Source organism: Gavia stellata, chromosome 1 (genome assembly GCF_030936135.1).
Source record: "Gavia stellata isolate bGavSte3 chromosome 1, bGavSte3.hap2, whole genome shotgun sequence".
NCBI lineage: Eukaryota > Metazoa > Chordata > Aves > Gaviiformes > Gaviidae > Gavia > Gavia stellata.
Window position 1 is genome coordinate 126,324,866 of NC_082594.1, and position 20,762 is coordinate 126,345,627.

At 45.8% G+C, this 20,762-nt stretch overlaps 1 protein-coding gene across 1 annotated transcript; it reads left to right on the forward strand.

Annotated features, from left to right (window-relative positions):
- The first annotated feature begins 180 nt into the window (after positions 1–180).
- On the forward strand, positions 181–15,157 carry ILDR1 (immunoglobulin like domain containing receptor 1). Its single transcript, XM_059824677.1, has 8 exons — positions 181–235; positions 3,229–3,399; positions 5,612–5,761; positions 6,500–6,619; positions 6,764–6,910; positions 11,324–11,455; positions 13,247–14,055; positions 15,116–15,157. Exons 1-8 carry the CDS (start codon positions 181–183, stop codon positions 15,155–15,157), a joined length of 1,626 nt encoding a protein of 541 aa, XP_059680660.1.
- The last annotated feature ends 5,605 nt before the right edge of the window (positions 15,158–20,762 follow it).

A 20,762-nucleotide genomic window follows, 5' to 3' on the forward strand; every position in this document is an offset into this window, starting at 1 on the left:
AGGAGGGAGGAAGGGAGGCTACCGGCCACCGGGCGGGCGCCGAGGGGCGGCGGAGGGAGGGGACTGCAGCAGCGCCCGGCCCTGGGACAGGTGCCACGGGAAGGGGAGGGCCTGTGGGCGCGGCGGGGTGGCCCGGCGGGACGTCCCCGGGCCGGCGGAGGAGGAGGAGGAGGCAGCGCCATGGCCCCGCGCGGGCGCTGCTGGTGGGCTCTGCTGCTGGTCTGGCTGCCGGCCGGTGAGTGGGGCCGCGCCGGGGCGGCGGGGTCCCGGCCCGCTCCCGGGGGCCTCTCCCCGCCGCCGGACACCCCTGTGGGCACAGGGGACCGGGGCCCGGAGGCGCCCTGGGGTTGTGCCCGCGGTTAACGCGGTGCGGCGCGGGGGGAGCGGCGGCGGCCCCGCGGTGAGGGGAAGGGGGGGCCTGGCCCGGGCGAGCGCTGTTCCCCGCCTTGGTGTCCTTCCCCGCCGGGCGGAAGAGCGGGGCTGTCCCGAGCTCGGGGCGAAAGCCATGCGGAGAGGAGTTTCCTTACCCCAAAGGTGCGGCTAGCTGCTCTCCCAGGAGGAAGTGGCCGCCTGCTTCCTGGCAGCCTCCAGTATCGCTGCCGGGCGGCCGGCTTGGGTCTGGACCTGAGCACAGGGTACAAACACGGAGGGGTTCCCCTTTGCCTTGTCACAAGCGCCCACCCCAGCCTTTGCCGCTCGCTTAGCGGCTCCAACCTCTTTGGGGATCTGGTGCAGCTGCAGCGCTTCCATACCTGCTACCATACATGCTTGCGTGGAGAATAGGAACCCGCCTCCGCGTCCACAGGCGGCCTTCAGCAAGCAAAGCCCTTTCTGCCAAGCTTTGCAGGTTGCCTGACAGCTTCTCATCTCCTGTAGGAAATACAACGATCGTTTCGCTTCTTGGATGCGTGGGTCTTGGCTGATGAGTTAGCTTTAAATACCAAAGTTCAGTTTTTCAGAGAGAACCAGCGAAGCAAAAAAATACGGAGGTATGCTTGGTGATTTTCTCGCTTGACAGCTGCGTTCCTACATGATATTCTAGCTAAAACTTGGCTTCACTGGCTCTGAAGGTTCGCGTCTTCAATGCGAAGCCACAGGCCTGAGGTAGCGGTAACCTACTAGATTGATAGTGTCCAGATTTCTTCTTTCCAACCAGGATAAGAAGGATAGCAGCATGCAGTGGAGTAATGCGGTCCAAGTTTAGGAACCGGCCTTAATTTCACAACTTTTCAGTTTTCTTGGAGGAGGTTAGTATGAAACATCAGACGTGCGGAGACATCCGACTGTCTGCCGGTGGGAACAGTAGGTTTTTAACCTCTTTAAAAAAATAAGGAACTTTTCTTTCAACTCTGACTCTTTTGCAGAACAGAGGTAATGAGAAAGGATGCCTTTCATAAAGAGCTTTGGTTTCTGTAAGTGAAAAGCACGTAGTGATTTTGAGTATATTATTGTCACCTAAGAGATGCTGCTGTAGGAAACCCATGGAAAATCTGTTCTGTTTCCATGAGCCTCAACAGGTCAGAATTCATATGGGAATTCATTTGATCGCCAATTAGATCAAGGCTTTGCCAGTCTTGAGAGTTTGGATTTTGGATTGGGTTTGTGTGATTTCCTGCAGTAAGATCCTGTGGGTCGGCTATTTCACAATGAAAGCTGAAACAAGATGTATTGAACTACAAGGTGGTTAACTAAGAGCCACTGTAACTACCTGTCACCAGTCTTGACTTTGCCTTGCCTACAGTATTGTAAAAATTAGAGATCCTTGGTTTTGCTTGCAGTTTGCACAGCTGCTGGTATTTCTACATTTAAGTGCGTGTGTGTGTATACTTTATTTTTCAGAAGAGCCTTGGACTCAGAGTGTAACCTGGTCCTCTGTGTTTCTGTGGTATTTTTAAGTGAGTTAGTTCTGCCTGTGCTTTGAGTTGGCTGACCAGGAGTCCATTTCAAACCAGAAACTGAGCAAGTACTGTGTTGACACAATCCTACTGCAGAATTACTTGTCGAGGCAGTGTTGCACCTCTGTAGCATGTTTTCCACTGCGTGGAAACTGGGTGAGCTCATGTTTGCCTGGAACGTAATGTGGCGATACAGCCTTAGAGGACACTGAAAGAATGATGTGATCCTTGTTGTGATCCAGATGTTACTACGTAGTCCCTTGTTCCCTTTCTCTCATCCTGAAAACATGGAGTAGAGGGAAAGTCTTTGAATATGCGGTAAAAATTGAGTGCTGGTTCGCGGTGACCCTTTCAGTCGGTAGCTTCCAAACCTCCCCCTTTACTTCTCTCCTTTCCTGCTGTTGTGCTCCCCGGTCAAGAAGAAACTAGCGTAGCGCTGCAGCCTCTGCCCTGTTCTCCAGACAGGGCATCCCACGCTTGCTTCGCACTGTTTGTATTGCCTTATCGAAGGCAACTGGTGATAACTTCGCTATTGTTAATGACAAGCACAACTTACTGTATTATCAAAGTTTAAATAAGATAGAGATGTCTTTGGAGTGTGGCTAAAATAAAGCATAGCGTACGACAAACTTTGTAAAACCTTGCTCAGTGGGTGCAGCTGCTTGGATAGAAAATGCTGTGGAGGTTGTAATGGATGAGTTCTAAACATACGTAATAATAGCTTCATTAAAAAGGAAAAAGAGGGTAATTGATGTGTGCTGTTCTGAAGTGGTGATAAACGGATCAAGTTTAACTATGATGCTACAGCCCAAAAGTTGTATTGTCTTATTCCTGGTCACCACTAGGTAACATTCTGATGACTGTATTAGCGAGACCTTGATAAAATTCATTTCGTGTTTATATGAATGGATGGCACTGCAGAACTTTTCTGGTTAGGATGGCAATGCAAGGCAATCCCATTCTGTGTGTTTCTGGGCCCGACAAATTATCTCCTCCAGCTTGGAGGGACAGTTTTCCCCATGCAGAAGGACAGCACCAAGTGATGTGCTACATAATGGCTACTAATAGTTGCTTTGGAGAAAATAATTCAGTCCGTGAGGCAGGCCAGTGCAGCTGGCTCAAGCTGCCTTCTGTCAGGGAAAGATGGGATCACGTTCTAACCAGGATTTGTAACTCTGGTTGGCTTCACCAGAGGGGCTGGTGAGGTCCATGGGTGCACGTCCTGGATGAGGCCAAGGGAGATGTACATCAGTTGTTGGTCCGGTGCAGAGTGAAAGTTGTGGTGCAATGTCTGTTCCTGCTGTCTGACTGCCTTCTGTGTTCCTGTTTGCAGGTTGCCTCTCCCTGCTCGTGACAGTGCAGGATGTTGAACGTTATACCACCTTATTCGCCACTGTTGTCCTCAAGTGTGACTACAGCACCTCAGCACAGCTACAGGACGTGGTGGTGACCTGGCGCTTCAAATCCTTCTGCAAGGACCCCATCTTTGACTACTACTCTGTCTGTAAGTGTCAGGCTTGTCCTCCAAGGAATCCCTCTTCAAATGGAAAGGGAGGGGAAGATAGATTTACTGGGGAATACAGGCTTTTGATCTCTACCTGCCCACAAACCAGGTCAGGTGGTATTTCCCTGCACTCCGAGAAAAAATAGGTCATTTCCTTTGCAATGTCAAGGCTTTATGATACGACGTTGTAGAAATCCCAGCCGAAGCAGCTCATTTATCCTCCTTGCCATCAACTCAGAAGGCAGAGAGGCTCAGCCATGTTTGAAACGTGTCAATCTCGGCAGCCCCACCTTATGCTTCAGCATGTTTGAAAGCCAGGGCCCTGCAACAAGTGGACTTCGTGATTCCATGGGGGACCCTATGGTTGGAGCTAGATACCTGTGGCCAGATGTTACTGATTTTAGGAAGTAGAAGAAACACATGCATTTTGGAGGGCAGAAAGACTTCTAGGTAATAACATTTAGTACCGGTGGCAGCGTTTCATGTGCAGACATTCTGGTGTGTGCAGGCTTAATTCATGAGTGTTTAAGATGGTTCTTAAGATGGTATGTAAACTGCATCCTGGGGTGCATCAAACACAGTATAACCAGCCAGTCAAAAGCAGTGATGATCCTGCTATGTTTAGCATTGGTACGGACTCACCTTGAGTACTATGTGCAGTTCTGGGCCTCGCAATATAAGGAGGATGTGAAGGTCCTTGAATGTGTCCAGAGGAAAGCAACAAAGCTGGTGACAGGGCTGGAGGGAATGTCCTATGAGGAGCGGCTAAGGAGTTTGGGTTTGTCTAGTTTGGAGAAAAGGAGGCTGAGAGACAATGTTATTGCTCTCTACAGCTTCCTGAGGAGGGGAAGTGGAGAGGGAGGTGCAGGTCTCTTCTCCCTGGGATCCAGTGATAGGACAGATGGGAACGGTTCAAAGCTGCGCCAGGGGAGGTTTAGACTGGACATTAGGAAGCATCTCTTTACCAAGAGGGTGGTCAAACGCTGAAACAGGCTTCCTAGAGAGGTGGTCAATGCCCCATGCCTGTCAGTGTTTAAGAGGCATTTGGACAATGCCCTTAATAACATGCTTTAACTTTTGAAGTGGTCGGGCAGTTGGACTAGATGGTTATTGTAGGTCCCTTCCAACTGAAATAGGCTAGGCTAGGCTAGGCTAGGCTATTCTCTGTAAACCCTGCAGTATGTTTAAGCTGACCAGCCTTAGCTTAACTGCACGCTTAAGACTGAGCTCTGAGCAGGAGCGTGGACTTGTTTGGTGTCTTGGTGCCCAAACCCTCTTTTATGCAGTCTGGATGGGTTGGGTAGGCATGTTACCAAGTGCTCTACAGCCTAGTCCACAAGCAGGTGGGTCCCTGGCTCTGCTGATCCCAGCGTAATGTGAGTGCCTTGAGCCCAGTTTCAAGCTAATAGCCCCCAACAGGGACAGCAAGTATGAAGGTCACAGTGTTTTCTTAGTTGGATCTGCTCTTCGTGATCTATTGTAGGTACAGCAATGGCGGAGCCTTTGACAAGCTTTGTCCTCTCCTCTCTTCATTGCAAGCCCTTCACAGACAATGCTGACTGTCTGTATCAGTTGCCTCCCCAAATCTCAGCTCCCAAATACCTGGAAAATAGTTTATATTGTGAGTCTGTCATAAGAGTATCGGACAGAAATTGCCTTTAGCCCTCCATTAATTCTGTCGGGTCTTTCTACACATAGTCCTTAGCTGGAATCAGATGATGAATTCTTTTCTGTCGTTATGAGCTCCACAACATCTAAAGAGTTACAGGAGGGAAAGGGAGACAAACCCCACAGTGGTTCATGTATGTCTGGAGATTCTGTTCGGTAAATAAACACATTTTTGTTTCAGTTCCAGTACTCCTGGGAGTTTTATGACTTTTTTTCCTTGCCGTTTATCTTCATATTGGGAGCTGCCCTCCAGCCTACCACCCTTAGCTTCTTTCTACTGTTGTTTTTCAGTTGTGAGTATAGGAGGCATCTCCTCTGTAGCTCCTGCATTCTCAAAATCTCTGCCATTCCTGTGGCTCTAGCTCTGTTTGCTTTTGAGTACTCCAAAGCAACTTGTCCTTGCTGGTTTGAAGCCATGCTTTGTATTACTAAACCAAAGCAAATGCACACATGCATTCAGGAGTTTCTCTGCTGCTCACAAGGGGATAGAAATTGGTCCTTTGAAATAACTTTTGGTATCTTATTCAATGATGTGTGTTTGTAGCATACCAGGCTGGTTTAGCTCTTGGTCAGGACCCATCTGACGACTGCAATGACAGCCAGCGAAAAGTGCGGATTGTCATCCAGAAATACGGGCAGAAGGAGCCTGTGCTGGGTATCGACTACCAGCAACGAAAGATCACCATTCAGAACCGTAAGTGACTTGACCTCCCGGGCAGGGAGTGAACTGAGTAACTTTCTGGTATCTGGGCCTGCCAAGTGAAGAGAAGCATAAAGATGGCTAATGTCATCTGTAGCTTACGTATTCTGTGAGGTGGCAATGAAATAAGAGGTGTGAAGGGCCCTGTCCCCAGCCGGCCTGAGGGTGTTGGAGGCACTACAAGCTAAGGCTGAGCTGAGGATGCCTGAGCATTTTGCTGAAGAGTGCAAAAGTAAGCTGAAGACCCCAGAGGCTAGAAAACAGTTCGTTCTTCTAAGAAGTACTGGACAGTTGCCCAGGTGCTTTATATGCTCCTTGCTGTCCCTGGAGCAATAGCTGCTGCTACTGCCAGAAGAGTTATTGGGGTGGCTGGCCTAATGGGGACAGTTATCTGTGTTCCAAAACCAGTAGGGTTGGCAGCAGTGGGTATCTGTTAACATCCATCACCCAGCAGCATGCTGGTTATTTCACTCCACATAGAACTAGTCCCGCTTCTAAGTAGCCTTGCCTTCCAGCAACACAAGGGAAAAAGGGACTGGCAGTTGATGCTTGTTTACAGGAGTTCTCAATGGACTCAAGTGGGATTGTTTGAAGGTGATGGCTATGCTTGGGGAGAGGGGAGATGCAGTACTGTATGTCACTTGCAGGCAGAGGGCCCTCTTAGAGTGGGGCCTGAAAGTAGCATCTGTCAGTCCCAAATAGCCCTCTGACCTCTCAGGCTCTCTTCCACAGGGGCAGACCTTGTCATCAGTGAGGTCATGTGGTGGGACCATGGAGTGTACTACTGCACTGTGGAAGCACCAGGAGATACCTCAGGTGATGCAGACAAAGAAGTTAAGCTGATTGTTCTCCGTAAGTGCTTGTGCTTTGTTGTCTGGGTGGCAGATATCTCCTCCTGTTCCCTTTCTCCCCACCCCAAGATGTCTCCAGCAGAGGAGAGGTGCTCAGTAACTTGCTATGCCCAGGATCCTCTTTCTCTCTCCGTGTTTCCCATAGACTGGCTCACAGTACTCCTCATCATTCTCGGTGGCCTCCTTCTCCTTCTGCTGATTGGAGTATGCTGGTGCCAGTGCTGCCCCCAGTATTGCTGCTGCCACATCCCATGTGTCTGCTGCCCAACCCGGTGCTGCTGTAATGAGGAAGGTGAGGTTCAAGCAAATGTGCATCCATTCATGGCTTCTGTCAAGACAAAAGCTTGACTAGGAGCTTGCTGAGCTCCACTTTCTCTCTCCAGTTCGGCGTCCATATAGACTGAGACGTTTCTTTGGCCAATGTGACCTCCATGACTAGTTTATTTGAGTTTAGAGGAGGGGAGCTAGGATACCCATAGGCCATCTTGCCCCTCTGTGTACTACTTTCAGAAGTTCCTCCCCACTCACACCTTGCTACCAACATCTCTCGTGTCATCCAGGGCACGATCGCTTCACATGTATGAGTAGCTCAGGACTTTTCTTCCCTGTCTTGTGGTTCATATGCCTGTGCATGTGAGGAAGGCAAGCAAATGCCTTGGTACTACTCTCCAAACTGGCCTAACCTTCAAGTGTCTTGCTCTGAGAGGTAATTATGTAAAAATTTGAATTTTCTGTCTTCATTATATTTTCAGAGCTGCTCCTTCTACAAGAAAAAGGTTTTGTTTGTTTTTCTTTAGGGAAGGAAGTGAGGAGAAAGAAAGGAGAAAGATGGTCTGTCTTAGTGGTCAACCCTGCAAATGCATTCTGAGGTTTTGAGGGTCAAGAGAAACTTTGTTGTGCGTAGTTTTTAGCAGTAATAAAGATTCTGCAGCCAGACCCTGTTCTCTTAATAAGGCCAGCATTTGATTTTGGCTACTAAGGCCATATAACCTCTGTGGTCCTGTAACTGAAACTTAGTGGTGACACAAGGTGGAATAGACTCCCTGACCCCCTGCAGCGTACACAATCTGACAGGAACGAAATGCAATATATACATTTATTTATCACTGAAATCACCAGGTTCTTCCCCAGATGCTAGAAAGAGAGGATTTATGAAAAAGGAGCTGTGTTTCTGGTTTCCCTTTGCCTGCAAAAGAGCTATTTGGTATACCCTGGGTGTTAGTAAAGAGAGAGTTTTAGATTTAAGCTTAATTTTAGCCCTTACAAAGAGTGAACAGGGCATCCCTCTCATCTGCTAAAAGCAAAACACAACACAACAAAACAGAACACTTTCTGGGGACTTTGCAAGCTGTCAAGTAAAATGCGTAGTGTTGAGGAGGCTATAGAAATCTGGCAGAAAAATTAGTTTCCATGAAAGGAGAGAGAGGTGATGGAGATGAAAGACTCACACCTCCAGACTTCCTAGTTCTCATCAAAAAAGGATTCAGAATGTGTGAGTTCTCTTTGTTTTTCTGTGCTGTAGGAGATGATAGCACACTCCAGATCGCTGCTGTTGTCTTCCTGCCTCCTGTTGAGGATAGGTAGGAGGGATTCTTGCGGGGTTCCCAAAACCTCTCGCTGCTTATGAGGGAAGGTACCGATGAGTCCAGCCCCCTTGACTGGCTGCTGGATTCTGTGGATGTAATTTCCATCCCAGCTGCCTGCCCTCTTTATCCATTTTGCAAGGGATCCTTGTGCCTGCTTCCCTCCTCTAGCACACCTTCTCTTCACTTCATCCTGCCTCTGACTTACCTTTTTGCACTCCAAGAAATGAACTGGAGGCCTTAAAAACCACAAGAAGATAGATACAGGGGGCATCTTAAAATACAGTCCTGAGGAATAACAGTTCCACACAGCTGAAGAGAAGGCAGAAATCCTCAACTGACTTCTAAGAGTTACAGGGTGAGCCGAGTATGGAGGATTTCTTCCCAATTATTGGCCACTAGAGGGTAGCCTAGATCTGCTGAACAGTCAGAGATGCCACTGAGGCAAGGTAATTCTGGGTGTTTTAAGTCAGGTCATTAAGTAACACGATTTTGAACCTAGTAATAAAAGAAGTGCATTGTTTGAGTAATTCAGAATTGATGTACAGAAATACTAAACATGACCCAGGAGCAAGCCAATTACATTCCCCGTGGAAAGCTCTGAGAAAAGCCCACCAGGGTAAATATACGTATGACCTCCTTCTGTTCTTATTTGTTCCTTTTCTGCCGTGGACTTCTTCCACTAATGAATTGTTGCAAAATAGGATATACTTGCACCTGGGTCTGACTAGGTTGGAAATTTTTATTTTTTTTTTATAATTGGATAATTGGCCCAGCAGCTGTAAAGTCTGTCAAAGGTGAAGAACAACCTTTCTCAGCAGGGAGCAAGCAGAGTGAACAACACAATATTCTGCCAAAGTTTTATAGCAGGTACGAGTTTTGGAATTAGGGTGAATCTGACCTTCCTCAGATAAATATGTTTACTTTAAAAAGAGATCTGTAACTTTACTTCCATTTTGCAGGTGGGGAACCAGAGTATATATTGGGTTCAAACAGGAAGGCAAAGTATCTGGGGAAGAAAGAGAGGATGAAGGTAGTGAAGGAAGTCCAAGGGTAATTCTGTATTTGTTCAGCTGTAGGGAGAGATCAGAGAATTACAGGGACAGGATGACTTTGATCCTAGCGACTGCCTTCATACCCTAAGGAGGGGAACCCTAAGTAGGTACGCCCACAGCTGCTGGGTCTTTCATTCCTCAGGCAAAGACTCTGCTCAAAACCCAGGGAGGTGCACTCAGGAGGTTCTAGGACAGTCTCAAGGTGATAACTGGAGGAATGGGAGAGGAAGAGAGAAGGCCTTTCCCTTCTTTTTATCCTTTTTCATTTTCCTCCTTCTCTCTTCCTCTAAGTTTGAAACCTAAACTGGAGGAAAATCCCTTGGGAAAAAAATGAAGCAAGTTTGACCTAAACTGCTTGAAAGCTGCTACCTCAGGCCATGCAGCTTTGAAGAAAAATCAGAGTATTAGGATTAAAACCCCTGAAGTTTCCAGCTTTGTAGTTCACTCTGGTTGGAGCCAGGCAGGGGAGGGGGAGGAAGCTTGAAGTGGAGAATGAAGTAGAGCTGCATGAACTATGGGGAAAGGGAAGGATGTGTTGAGAAGCATGGTCAGTCCCCGTTTTACTGCAAGTGGTGCCCTGTATAAATTCAGTGAAACAGCTAAAGGAGGACATGTTTAATAACTGGAGTGCTACCTGAAATGGAGAGCTTAGTCCCAAAGAGCGTGCAGTCTAAATGCTGCCTGCTGCAGATGAACCCAGGGGACAGAATTAATTGGAGCTTAGCTGTAGCCTGTTTTTTTAAAGAAGCAAGGCTTATGCAGTCAACCTGTCTGTCTATCCCCTATCTCTTTCCCTCCAATAGCTTTTAATTTCATCAGCCAACTTCAGCCAGATTTATCAGAGGGGTAAAAGTCTCAAAGGCAATTATGTTCCTGTCTGTCTCCTGAACTGTATAGCCAGGAATGTTCTGTTCATGCCTGACCAGAGAAGAGGCTGCAGTAAAAGCTTGCCACTTCTGAAACTCCAGAGAAGCCATGTAAGAGAAATTTTGCAAAGACCCTCTTGCAGAAAAGTTTCACCCAGTAATGACAGACAAACCATGCAGAGTCGGGCTCTGTAAGGTCTGGGGCTTGCAGAATTTACTTGCTCATCAACTTAAGTTTTGATTGTCTGTGGTAGTTTCTGTAAGATATTTTTAGGTATTCTAAAAAAAAGAAGCAGCAATGAGTGGTGGTTTTGAAGACAGGCGTGGTAAGGTTGTCTGTGTAGAGGAGGTGAGATGGAAGCACTGAAAAAAGTGAAGTGGAATTGGAGCCTGACCCCACGAGTAGGGGTCTGGAGTTAGCAGTAGTGGAAAAGCAGTGAGGCAGAGAAATTTCCACTGAGTTTGCTCTTTTGGCATGCTGGACATTGCTGTTGAGAACAGGAAATTTAGTTTGTTCACCAGTTTGACCACGCTGTCCTAAGGGATTTAATTTCAGCAGTCACACTTAGGTGAATTACAGAGAGAGACAACAAGAGTGGTTGAAAGACTAGAAAAAGAGAAGCTGGACAGTGCATTTCTGAGTGCCCTTTTTGTGGAACAGAGAGGAAGTGATGGAGTATGGTGTGGAAAATATGATCTGGACAGAGCCTACATAAAGGTGGCAAAAAAAAGTCTTGTTTAGCTGTAAATCAAAGCCAAAAGGGGAAAGGACCAATGATGAGCTGAAAGAGTTTTAAGAGGGAGAAAACAGTGTGGTATGTCTTGCTGTATGAAACATTGTTTCCCACCTTTCTGCAACTGTACTCATAATGACAGGACAGGTAGAAGTCTTGCATTTGGTTATGTGCTGTGTACTGAATCATAGTGCCATTTGTTCCCAGTTGCTGGAACTGTACCCTGAATGTCAGGCAGTAATCCTTTTCTTCTCTTTTAGGTATATTTTTGAAGCTGTACAACTTCGTACTGGAATTTCCTGTGCTCTGTTTTACCTTTGTCATAGGGTGGAGAGAGCTTTTTATTCTGTGCATTTCCTATACCTGATCACATCCAAAGGCTACAGTCTATCAAGCAAAACGGTATGTGGTCTGCAACCTGTGCTCTCGGGATAGCTGCTGTAAGCTTTCTCCTTCCTTTTTTACAGTACTGCAACGGCATCGGTTCATGAAGCAGGCTCAGGCACTTGCACCTTGGATGTCACCCAACATGTTCTATGGAGGTGGTGACAGGAACTCGCAACTTTCCTCTTACCAGCTGAACCCTCTACTGCAACAAGGTGAGACCATGGGCATCATTTCAGAGGGAAATCAGGATGAGAAACAGGTAACTCCTCGGGGAGGTTCAGCAGTGAGGCTTTAGCCTCTCTACTACGAAAGAAAGATGTTCCTAGCATGACTGCATGTCCTAGCATGACAGCTCTGCTACATCTCTAGCGTACTATAGACTTGCCTGGGTGGATAAATAGAGCCTATCCATCTTAAGTGTCTTGCTAGGCTCAGTGCTGGATGAAGTAGTTTAATGCTAGCTACGGTACATCTGTGCTACACCCCAGCGACAGCAGGGTAAATATACCCAGCTTATCTCACTTCATGTGGTAGAGGAGGGTACTGTCTCTTTGTTCTGCTGTGCTGGTCACGGTCAACTCCTTATAGCCAAAATTGACATGACAAGTGAGGTGCAATTTGTTTGAGTTCTTATCAAATGTCTAGTCTTCAAATGATTAAGGGCAAACTGCCTTCTGTGCAATAGATCTAGCCTGCATGCAGCAGAAAATGGACTCTTTAATGAACCAGGAAGAATTTGCCACTTGTTCTGCCCCAAAATTGCTTGTATTAGTGGTATTTATTTGTAACTTTAATGGAGGAGGGAAGATGGAGTCTCTGAAGTCCTATAGAAATAAGTAATAAAATAACTTATTACCAGTAATATTATTTAATCGCCCAAGGAAAATAGGGGTATTCAATATAATGACTTCTCAAATAAATAGAACATATTTTTCATCTGAAATTAGCTTTTCATCACTGTACAGCAGTCACAGATTTACTCTGTGTCTGAAGAGTTTTAACTGTTGTTTGAAGAAATAGTTTGCTACCATCTTAGATGCTAGATTCAAGATGTTTGAATATATATTTTTTTAGCCCGCTAGTTAATTCTACAGTTACCATTTTTCCTAGCCAGGGGCACCAGTTTTCCTTAGGAAGATCTGGTGACTAAGCCACCATGATTTAAGACAGAATGCGCTTCTCAAGGAAATCCATGTGCATACTGGCAGAAAATGGGCAAGTAAGTTCCTCAGGCAGTTTCTTAGCTTGAGTTTTCACAGTCCTCGAATCTCCTGTGCTTAAGTTTCCCTTTAATTTGTTTCAGGTCAGCTTTTTAGAGATGTTGGGTAGAAGGGACCTCTAAGGTCATCTAGTCCTACCTTTTGCTCAAAGCAGGACTGTCACCAACCTCAGTCACATTAGCTGTGGCTTTGTCCAGCTGAGTCTTGGAAACCTGCAAGGATGGAGATTCCATGACTTCTTTGGGTAACTGTTCCAGAGCTGGACCAGTCTCCTAGTGAAGAAACTTCTCCATTTGCTACTTAGATCTATACATACATATGTGTGTATGTGTGCATTTATATACAAAAAAATCTTCTTAATTTGCAGTATTGGTTCATATTTCTTCCCGTTCAATGAGCTATAAGAGGAAACACTATGAACTTTCTCTGATTTTTTTTTTTTTTTTTTTACTAAAGTTTGGTATCAGTGCTGTAGGAAAAAATGTTCCTCTCTCTAAATACATAAACTATATTTCCAGGTGTGCTGGATGACTTTGATTTCTTGCCTCTGTGCTGCCCAAACACAGATCATGCTGCAACTTAGTAGTTACTACTCTTTGCACTGTGCCTTGTGTGGTCTGGATGTGCTGGTTCTGGTGCTTGAGACTTGCGCAGCTCTTGCAGTGAGGAGGAGCAGGAGAAGAGAGGATCAAAAGGGACTCAGCCAGGATCGTTAGTGCAGAAGGGCCCTCTCTTTATTGTTTCCCCTTGACTTGCTGCGTTCTCCTGTGTTTTTATCCTTAGATGTGTCTCTGCAGAACAGTCTGCCACTGGTGCAGCCACAAGCTCAGCTTTCCGCTAACAAGGGTGTTTTGGACTATCTGGAGTCTGAAATCCAAAACCTTAACATGTCACAGCTCCGGCCACCTTCCCACCAGCGGCAGGCTGTGCAGCCCAGCTTGCTGTCCTCCCTGGGCTCCGAGATCATGCCACCTCCTCTCGCTGATCATGTCTCCTCCATCCATGGGAGCAGCAACTCCTCACGGCCACAGAGAGCTGCCCGCACCCCCAGACCCTGGGACTCTGGAGCAGAGGACAGGAGGGAAAACCGGAGGTGGCCCTTGCCTTCCAGTGGGGATTCTCATTCCAGCTACAGTCGGGAGCCCTGGGACAGACAGCAAGAGGACCATCCTCAGAGGCAGAGGACAGGCGGCTACAATGGCAGGCCCCAGCACTCCAGACGGGATGTGTCACCCCCACGCCAGGCTGAGAGGGGCAAGAGCAGCAGCAGCAGCTGCAGTTTCTATCCAGAGGAGGCCAAGGAGCACTCCAGCCACCATCGGGGCTGGAGACAGGAGCCCGCAGGGAGGCGAGACTACCAGCACCACACTAGGAAAAGCAATAACTCAGGTCAGCGGCGGCACAGCTACTCTCCCCCTTCTCGACGGGGATCGTGGAGCTCCTCAGAAGAGCAAGTCCGTCCCCCAGCGACAAACCGCAGGCGCGGGCACCGGTCTCGGGAATGGCCCGAAGATAAACCCCCCAGTTATCGCTCATTAGAAGTCATCCCAGGTCGGGAGAAGAAGCAAAAAAGCAGCGCAGGGCCACGCTCGGTGAGTCAGCTGCCTTTTTGCTTTCCCATCTAAGGGAAGAGGTGGTTTTTGGAGAGTGAGAGTGAATACTTGTTACTTTCTGCAGCCTGTTGTCTTTCAAACAGAGGGCAAGGAGCACTGGGTGCCCTGCACAGCTTGGTTATGAAGAGGCTGCTGAGTTTGCTGCCTTCAGACATGTGTTGCATGGCTATAGAGTGTTCGGGGCAAAGTGAGCAGTCAAATAAAGTAGGTCCCCTATCACATCCCACACCAGGTGACATTATACCCTCCCACTCCTGTCCCCACCTAGGGGCATTTGGGGCTCTATGTATGTGTTGGTGGTAGAATAGCTATTCTAGCATTGCCTTGGGAGAAAGCACTTCCAGAGTAGGCAGCAGTACTGAGTATCCCATTGCAACCCTCTCTGGTGTTGGTTTACTTCTGATTTAACATGTGCATGATTCTCCTATTATCAATCTCTAATATTTAATTTTTATAGTATCTTGGTGGTATTTTTAAGATGGTTTATATGGGAAAGCATCCAGGTAAGATGCCTAAAGCTACATGGAATAGGCTTTAAGATCATGGGTAGCTATAGTGGTGAGAAACATGTGATCCTCCAGGCTAGGTAGAAGAGGATGGCTCGCTTGTTGGGACTCCTGAGAACTGAACATGCATTATGTGGGCAGTGAACAGCTATTGTTCACAGCTCATCTTGTCAGTTTACACTGGGACTAGATTTCAGGTAGCAACCTAAGTGTGAAAAGCTTCATATCCAATTGCTAGTCTCCAAGTTAGACAGTGTATTCCCCCTTAAAAAATGAAGGCTTTTTAAAATAAAAAAATGTTAAGTGTCCCTTATCACATATATGCGGAATTTTACCAGGTGGGAGTCTTCTCAAAGGGCTGTATTTTGCACATTATCATTTTCCCTTCTGAATTTTGGAAAGAGTGCGGTTCTAGTCCCAGCTGGGATGTGTGTACGTATGAATGGGTTTTTTATGGTGCTCAGAGCAGGTAGGAAAACATATGATTTCCATTCTTCCTTCCTTGTTCCTGAATCTTTTATTTTCTCTTGCAGGACAGAGGAAGTTCCCACAGCGGAAGAAGCATAGTCATTTAATGCCAGTACTGAAAGAACTAAGACTCCCACTGGACTCCTCTTAGCTTTTCTACTACGTAGGTTGGGATGGCTGCTTTTGATTGAACAGACAACCAGCAAAAAAACAGATGAAGCAGCTTCCCTTTAGACTTAGAACTCCGAAGAATCAATGTCTAGTGCTCATGAAAGCAATACATAACCCATTTTTATTCTTGCTGTGATTTGGAAACTTAGGTTTGCAATGGGCTGTGGTCCGTTGAAAACATTCTGTTGGAAACAGCAGATTTTTTCTGTAAATGGTATATTCCCAGTCTTCAAAGAGATACCAGTTGTCTTTGTTAGGTGCCCTGGCACTGCAAGGAGCACAGTCCATAGAATGCTCGTCCTTTGCACACCAGTTACTGGAGAAGGGCTCCAATGATCACAGAGTTGTAAAGTCGCAGGACAGTAGAATAATTTAGGTTGGAGGAGGCCTCTGGAGGTCATCTGATCCGGTCCCCTGGGACTTTGGTGTAGGGAGGCACAGCATCTCCTTTCTAAGGCCCTCTGTTGTGCTTCACAATGTGTAATGCTTGCTGCTTCTGCCTGGCTGCTCAGCATAGTTGGGGCAGTTGCTTCCTTTTGTCTCCAGTAAGCCTCTCTCCCAAACACAAGGATCACAGTGTTGGAAGGATGTTTGACTGCCTTAATAAGGGCTCACTAGCAGCTTATCCACCCTGTACTGACTGAAACAACCTGCCCTACTTTAAGCTTAGACCTTAGTGCCTTAAAAGATACTTCTTCTAGCCTTTAACCCAGACTTGAATTTATTTCTAAACTTAAAGGGCTAAATCTACCAAGGTTTAGTCATCCCTACAGAGACTGAGCAAATTATGACTACTGTCCCTCACACCGTGTACAGAATTTCTTTCAACTCTAGGAAGCATGACTTTGGTGGATATATCTTTCCTAAGCCATGTACTCTTTTCCATGCTTTTTATATTCTCCCTTTTCTCTCTGTGCCATGTATCATATACATGGGGTGGGATAAAGGGCTCTGAAGAAGTCTTACAGTCACCATTTTTACTAGTGTCCTTGATCTTTACCCTGACATTTATACCAACTCTGTATATGTGGTGCATCTGATCTGTAGCAAGATTGCAGGGTTTTCTCATCTCTTACCTTGCAACTAGAACACAGAATTTCTGTATCCTCTGAGACCGGTTGCGAAGGAGAACAACTTGCTGTTTCTCCTTGATGTGATTCATCCACTGTTTTCATTTAAAATGCGTTGGAAAAAGAGAGGTTCTCTGGATGCTGGCTGCTTCCACAGGAAACTGGCTTGCCAAAGGCATTTCTTGGATTCAAGAGACTCAACTGTTGGCAAGGAGCTTTTGGAGCATCTTATGAATTATTTTGTAACCCAGAGGCACTAGAGATTGGCCAGTATCAATGACTGTATTGCCTAGCTTATTTCCCAACCAGTGCCGCATGGGACACTCACTACTGTTTGTTCTTTAATGTCCCAATTACTGATGTGCTTATGCTTTCCCTTGGAAGACCGACTTGGAGAGGCTTTCACATTGCCCACCTCCTTTTTTTCTTTTCTTTGGACAATGATGGGAAACATCATGCTTGGAGCAAATACTCCTAGCTGGATATCCAATGCAGTTGCTGGTCAACCAAAGGCTACGTCAGAGAGTGCTCATTTTCCTACAGTTTCTTGGCTGGCAGTGCTTATTTCTAATTCCTGTGTATGGAGGTAAAGCAAGAGGACCCACAAGCTTCTCTGGTTGACTTTGTTTTAGAACCAGAGGCCCACTTTTTGAAGACAGAAGGGCTATTCACCAGCAGTTGATGGCTAGCACAAAACAGAGCTAAAAGACTAACTCTGAAGTTTGAATTCAAGAAAGGAAGGCTGTATTAAGTGTAGTCCTAGTCTGCATTAGACCCAAACTGTGAATAATGTGAACTGACCCATGAGTTGCATCTGAAATACAGGGAATTAAGTGTGTTCGCAGAACTTGCAAAGCCTGTATCATTCTTGAATCTGGTTCTCAGTCACTGGCTGCGAATCATTTTTATTCTTATTTAATGACATGCTGAGGGTTTTATGCATTTCCTTCTTCTATGATGGGCTAGTATTATTTTTAGTTAAGAGGAGTTCATGATGACTGCAATGACAGAAAATAATACGGGGCTCCTTCTTCCAGAACTAGCGCCCTGTTTTGACTTTAGCATTGCCCTCTGGTGACTAGTAGCAGATACCCAGGGCTCTGCAGATTCTCCCCTTGGAAGCTGAATTAGTGGCTTGGAATTTGACTCTCTCCTTATGCTTCCAATAGGTCCATACATCATGCAGGACAACTTCTTCTTCCTGACATCTCAACCCAGCCCAAATGTCTGGGTTTCAGGGAAGGGCTGCCCCTTTCTCCATCAAGAGTAGAGGCTATTGAGACATCATTTGAGATCCCAAGATGTTAGCATGGGAAAGAGTTCACTTTCCTTCACATTCAAGTGTCTATAAGCCAACATGTGTCCAGCAAGTTTTCCCAAGAGCAAGAACCCCCTCACACAGCAAGAAAACCTAGATGACTTTGTGTAACAGTAGCAACTGGTGAAGCTTGCTCCTGTCGTATGAGCACACTAACTGCAGAGGTTGTGCTTTTTTATCTAAATCCTGTGAAGGAGCCATCCACCTTTATTTGTTCCTCTAGTTCCCCTAATTGCAGATTGTATGAATTTGCACAATTTGTGCTGTGTGAAGTCTGAAGAGTTTTATCTCTATCATACTTGAGCTCCTCTTCAGTCACTTTGTTCATATTTATAGAAACATTAAACAAAACTCTTCAGGGAAAACTGATTGTATCTCAGTCTTACTTCTGTAACTTCTTAAATTGTGACAGAAGTAGATTAGGTTATCCAGCAGGGAAGCAGAAATGGTACCAGGTTTACTGGTCCACAGACCACTGCGGTTCATAAAACACCAGTTGGTGGGCTGTGAAATAATTACAAAGGAAATCTATATATGCATGCTTTACAAATGCAAGCAGACAGAAAAGTGGGAAGGAAATAGGCTCTGCTTTGAGTGCTTATTTCTATTTTTAATTGGCTATAAATGAAAGCCGTTGTGACAGCACTGCACAATACTGTGTGGACTCTTTTTTCCTGTAAGATTACAGGGTCTTTGACTTTTTAAAAGAGAGAGAGAATCGAGCAGCTCAAATACTTCACACTGAAAGAAATAACAGTAGGAAATAGCCTAGCCTCATTCTTTCTAGGTTGTAATTTATTCATGCTTAATTTTTCAGCCATTCCAAAGAGCTGATGTTCATATGTCAGCCCATTTGTGATGAAAAAAAAGTGAATATGTTTCACATTTGGGAGTTATTGCCATTCTAGACTTCTGTTCTTCCTGTCATGCAGCTGAAGGAACATACCTTACCCCCAAGAATGAATTTTCTGTCTCAGATAAAGTGCCTTGATAGCCACTGGAGTTACCCTAATTTAAAATAATAATGTAATGAGTAAGTAACCATGCCATGTGGGGCAGATAAGGACACCTGTGCTGCTCCTGTCAGCTGCTTTCCACCTCAGACCACAGATTCATAAGAGAGATAAAGAATCATGTAATTTTTCTTTGATTAAGAAAGGACTTGCAATATCTGGCTTTCTTGCTTATTTGCAGAGCGCTCTGCCATTCTGGAACGCCGTTCCAGGAATGGAGGGCAAGGGCTGCTTCTTGTGCAATCATTGATCTGGTCTTGGCAAGTGCCTGTTTGGCAGTAGAAAGTGCTGAAATGCCCAGTTGCTATCTCTGGGATTGTATTCATGATGGCACTAGCTAAAGTTAGGCTAACTTCGGAGGGGGGGAAGTTACCTTGTGTGATAACAACCACAATGCAAAGCTCTTCAGCGGTATGTATTACTACATAGGGTAGCTAAGTCCCCTCTGTGTTACTACCTCCAGCAGCACATCTGTTGAAAACACCCACTTAGTATGGTTAGAGCCTGCCATTTGTCGACCTGACGTAGGAGAGATGACACTTGAGGTTATATTAAATTAACCCCCACACGTAATGACTGCTTGTTCCTATTTCTGCTAAGTTTAATGCCTATAATGTGCCTTGTGCTGGTCTTCTGAATATTATTCCAGCTGTAAAAGCAGATGGTAAATGTGTAGATTCTCTTCAATGACTGTCAAATGTATACTTAAAATATAAGAGAACTTTCAACCAGTTGCTCTTATGTGTTCTTCCTAGACCATAAATTGCTTTTTAGTGTTTGCACCAGAAGTGGAACTGAAAATTCTCTGTTCTTACTTCTGGAATTAACCTTGTTAATATGTTAGCAAGAATTTTCTGTTATTTTTTGGACAAAAATGCAAAATTGTTTGCTTGTATGGGGGATTTTTTTTTTTTTTTGTTCTTATTTTGGGAGACTTTTCTTTGTTTTTCTAAGAAAGAAGATAATTTTAATAAATACTGACCAAGAGAGTGGAAAAATGTCTGGGAAACCATTGGCAGCCCTCTTTAATAATGTGACCCACTGTAGCAATCGCTGACTTGGCTGCCATGTCTGTAAAACGAGAACGCTTACTGTTTGGTTCTAAAGTACTTTGAGCTCCATAAGAAGAAAAGTCTTCTAGAAATTTTGTTTGGTTGATAAATGAAGATACTGGTTGAGCTTTTCACACTTCCCACATGTGACAGTCACCTAATAAGTAAGTGGCTGATGTAAGAATGGAGGTCTCACACAGTAGGCTGAAGTTATACCTCACGTCCTCCCCATTCCCCTTAGCTAATGCCCTTTGTAGCTTAGAGTTGCAGCCTTTCTCTCTCTTCCTCCTGCTGCTCAGTGGTCGCATGTGCCAAATACAGATGGTCAGCCTGACTGAAGACCCAACGAGCACTCAGAACTTGAGCTATGGGAAAACACGCCCTACAGCAGCAACGCAGCCACTTTCTGACTGGGACCAGGTCCCCAGGGAGCTTGGGGAGAAGTTATCGTAGAATCATAGAATGGTTTGGGTTGGAAGGGGTGTTTAAAGATCACCTCATCCACCCTGCCTTGGACAGGGGTATCTTTCACTAGACCAGGTTGCTCAAAGCCCCATCCAACCTGACCTTGAACACTTCCAATGATGGGGTGTCCACAACTTCTCTGGGAAACCTGTTCCGCTGTCTCACCATCCTCATCGTAAAGAATTCTTCCTTATATCCAATCTAAATCTACCTTCTTTCAGTTTAAAACTGTTTCCCCTTGTCCTGTCACTACAGGCCTTGGTAAAAAGACTTTGTTTTTCTTGTAAGCCCCCTTTAAGTACTGAAAGGCTGCAATAAGGTCTCCCTGGAGCCTCCTCCTCTCCAGACTGAACAACCTCAATTCTTTCAGCCTTTCTTCATAGGAGAGGTGTTCCAGCCCTCTGATCATTTTTTGTGGCCCTCTGGACCCACCCTAACAGGTCCATGTCTTTCTGGGGCTGGGCGCCCTGGAGATGGATGTTTCCCCTGGGTAAGTTTTGACAGCTGGCTCAGACATATGCCCATCTCACCAGCCTGTGCAAAAAGACATGGGCATGGGGAAAGATGAAATGTGAGAGGGGGGCACACTTACCCCTGTGCACCATTTGGTTAATGCATTTGCT

What these genes read in the sequence shown, in the direction of transcription:
- ILDR1 (XM_059824677.1), top strand. Translation starts at nt 181, where the DNA reads ATGGCCCCGCGCGGGCGCTGCTGGTGGGCTCTGCTGCTGGTCTGGCTG. An exon ending in CTTTGACTACTACTCTGTCT is followed by an intron (nt 3,400 to 5,611) that starts GTAAGTGTCAGG and finishes GTGTGTTTGTAG; the next exon opens with CATACCAGGCTGGTTTAGCT. An exon ending in GAACCCTCTACTGCAACAAG is followed by an intron (nt 11,456 to 13,246) that starts GTGAGACCATGG and finishes TTTTATCCTTAG; the next exon opens with ATGTGTCTCTGCAGAACAGT.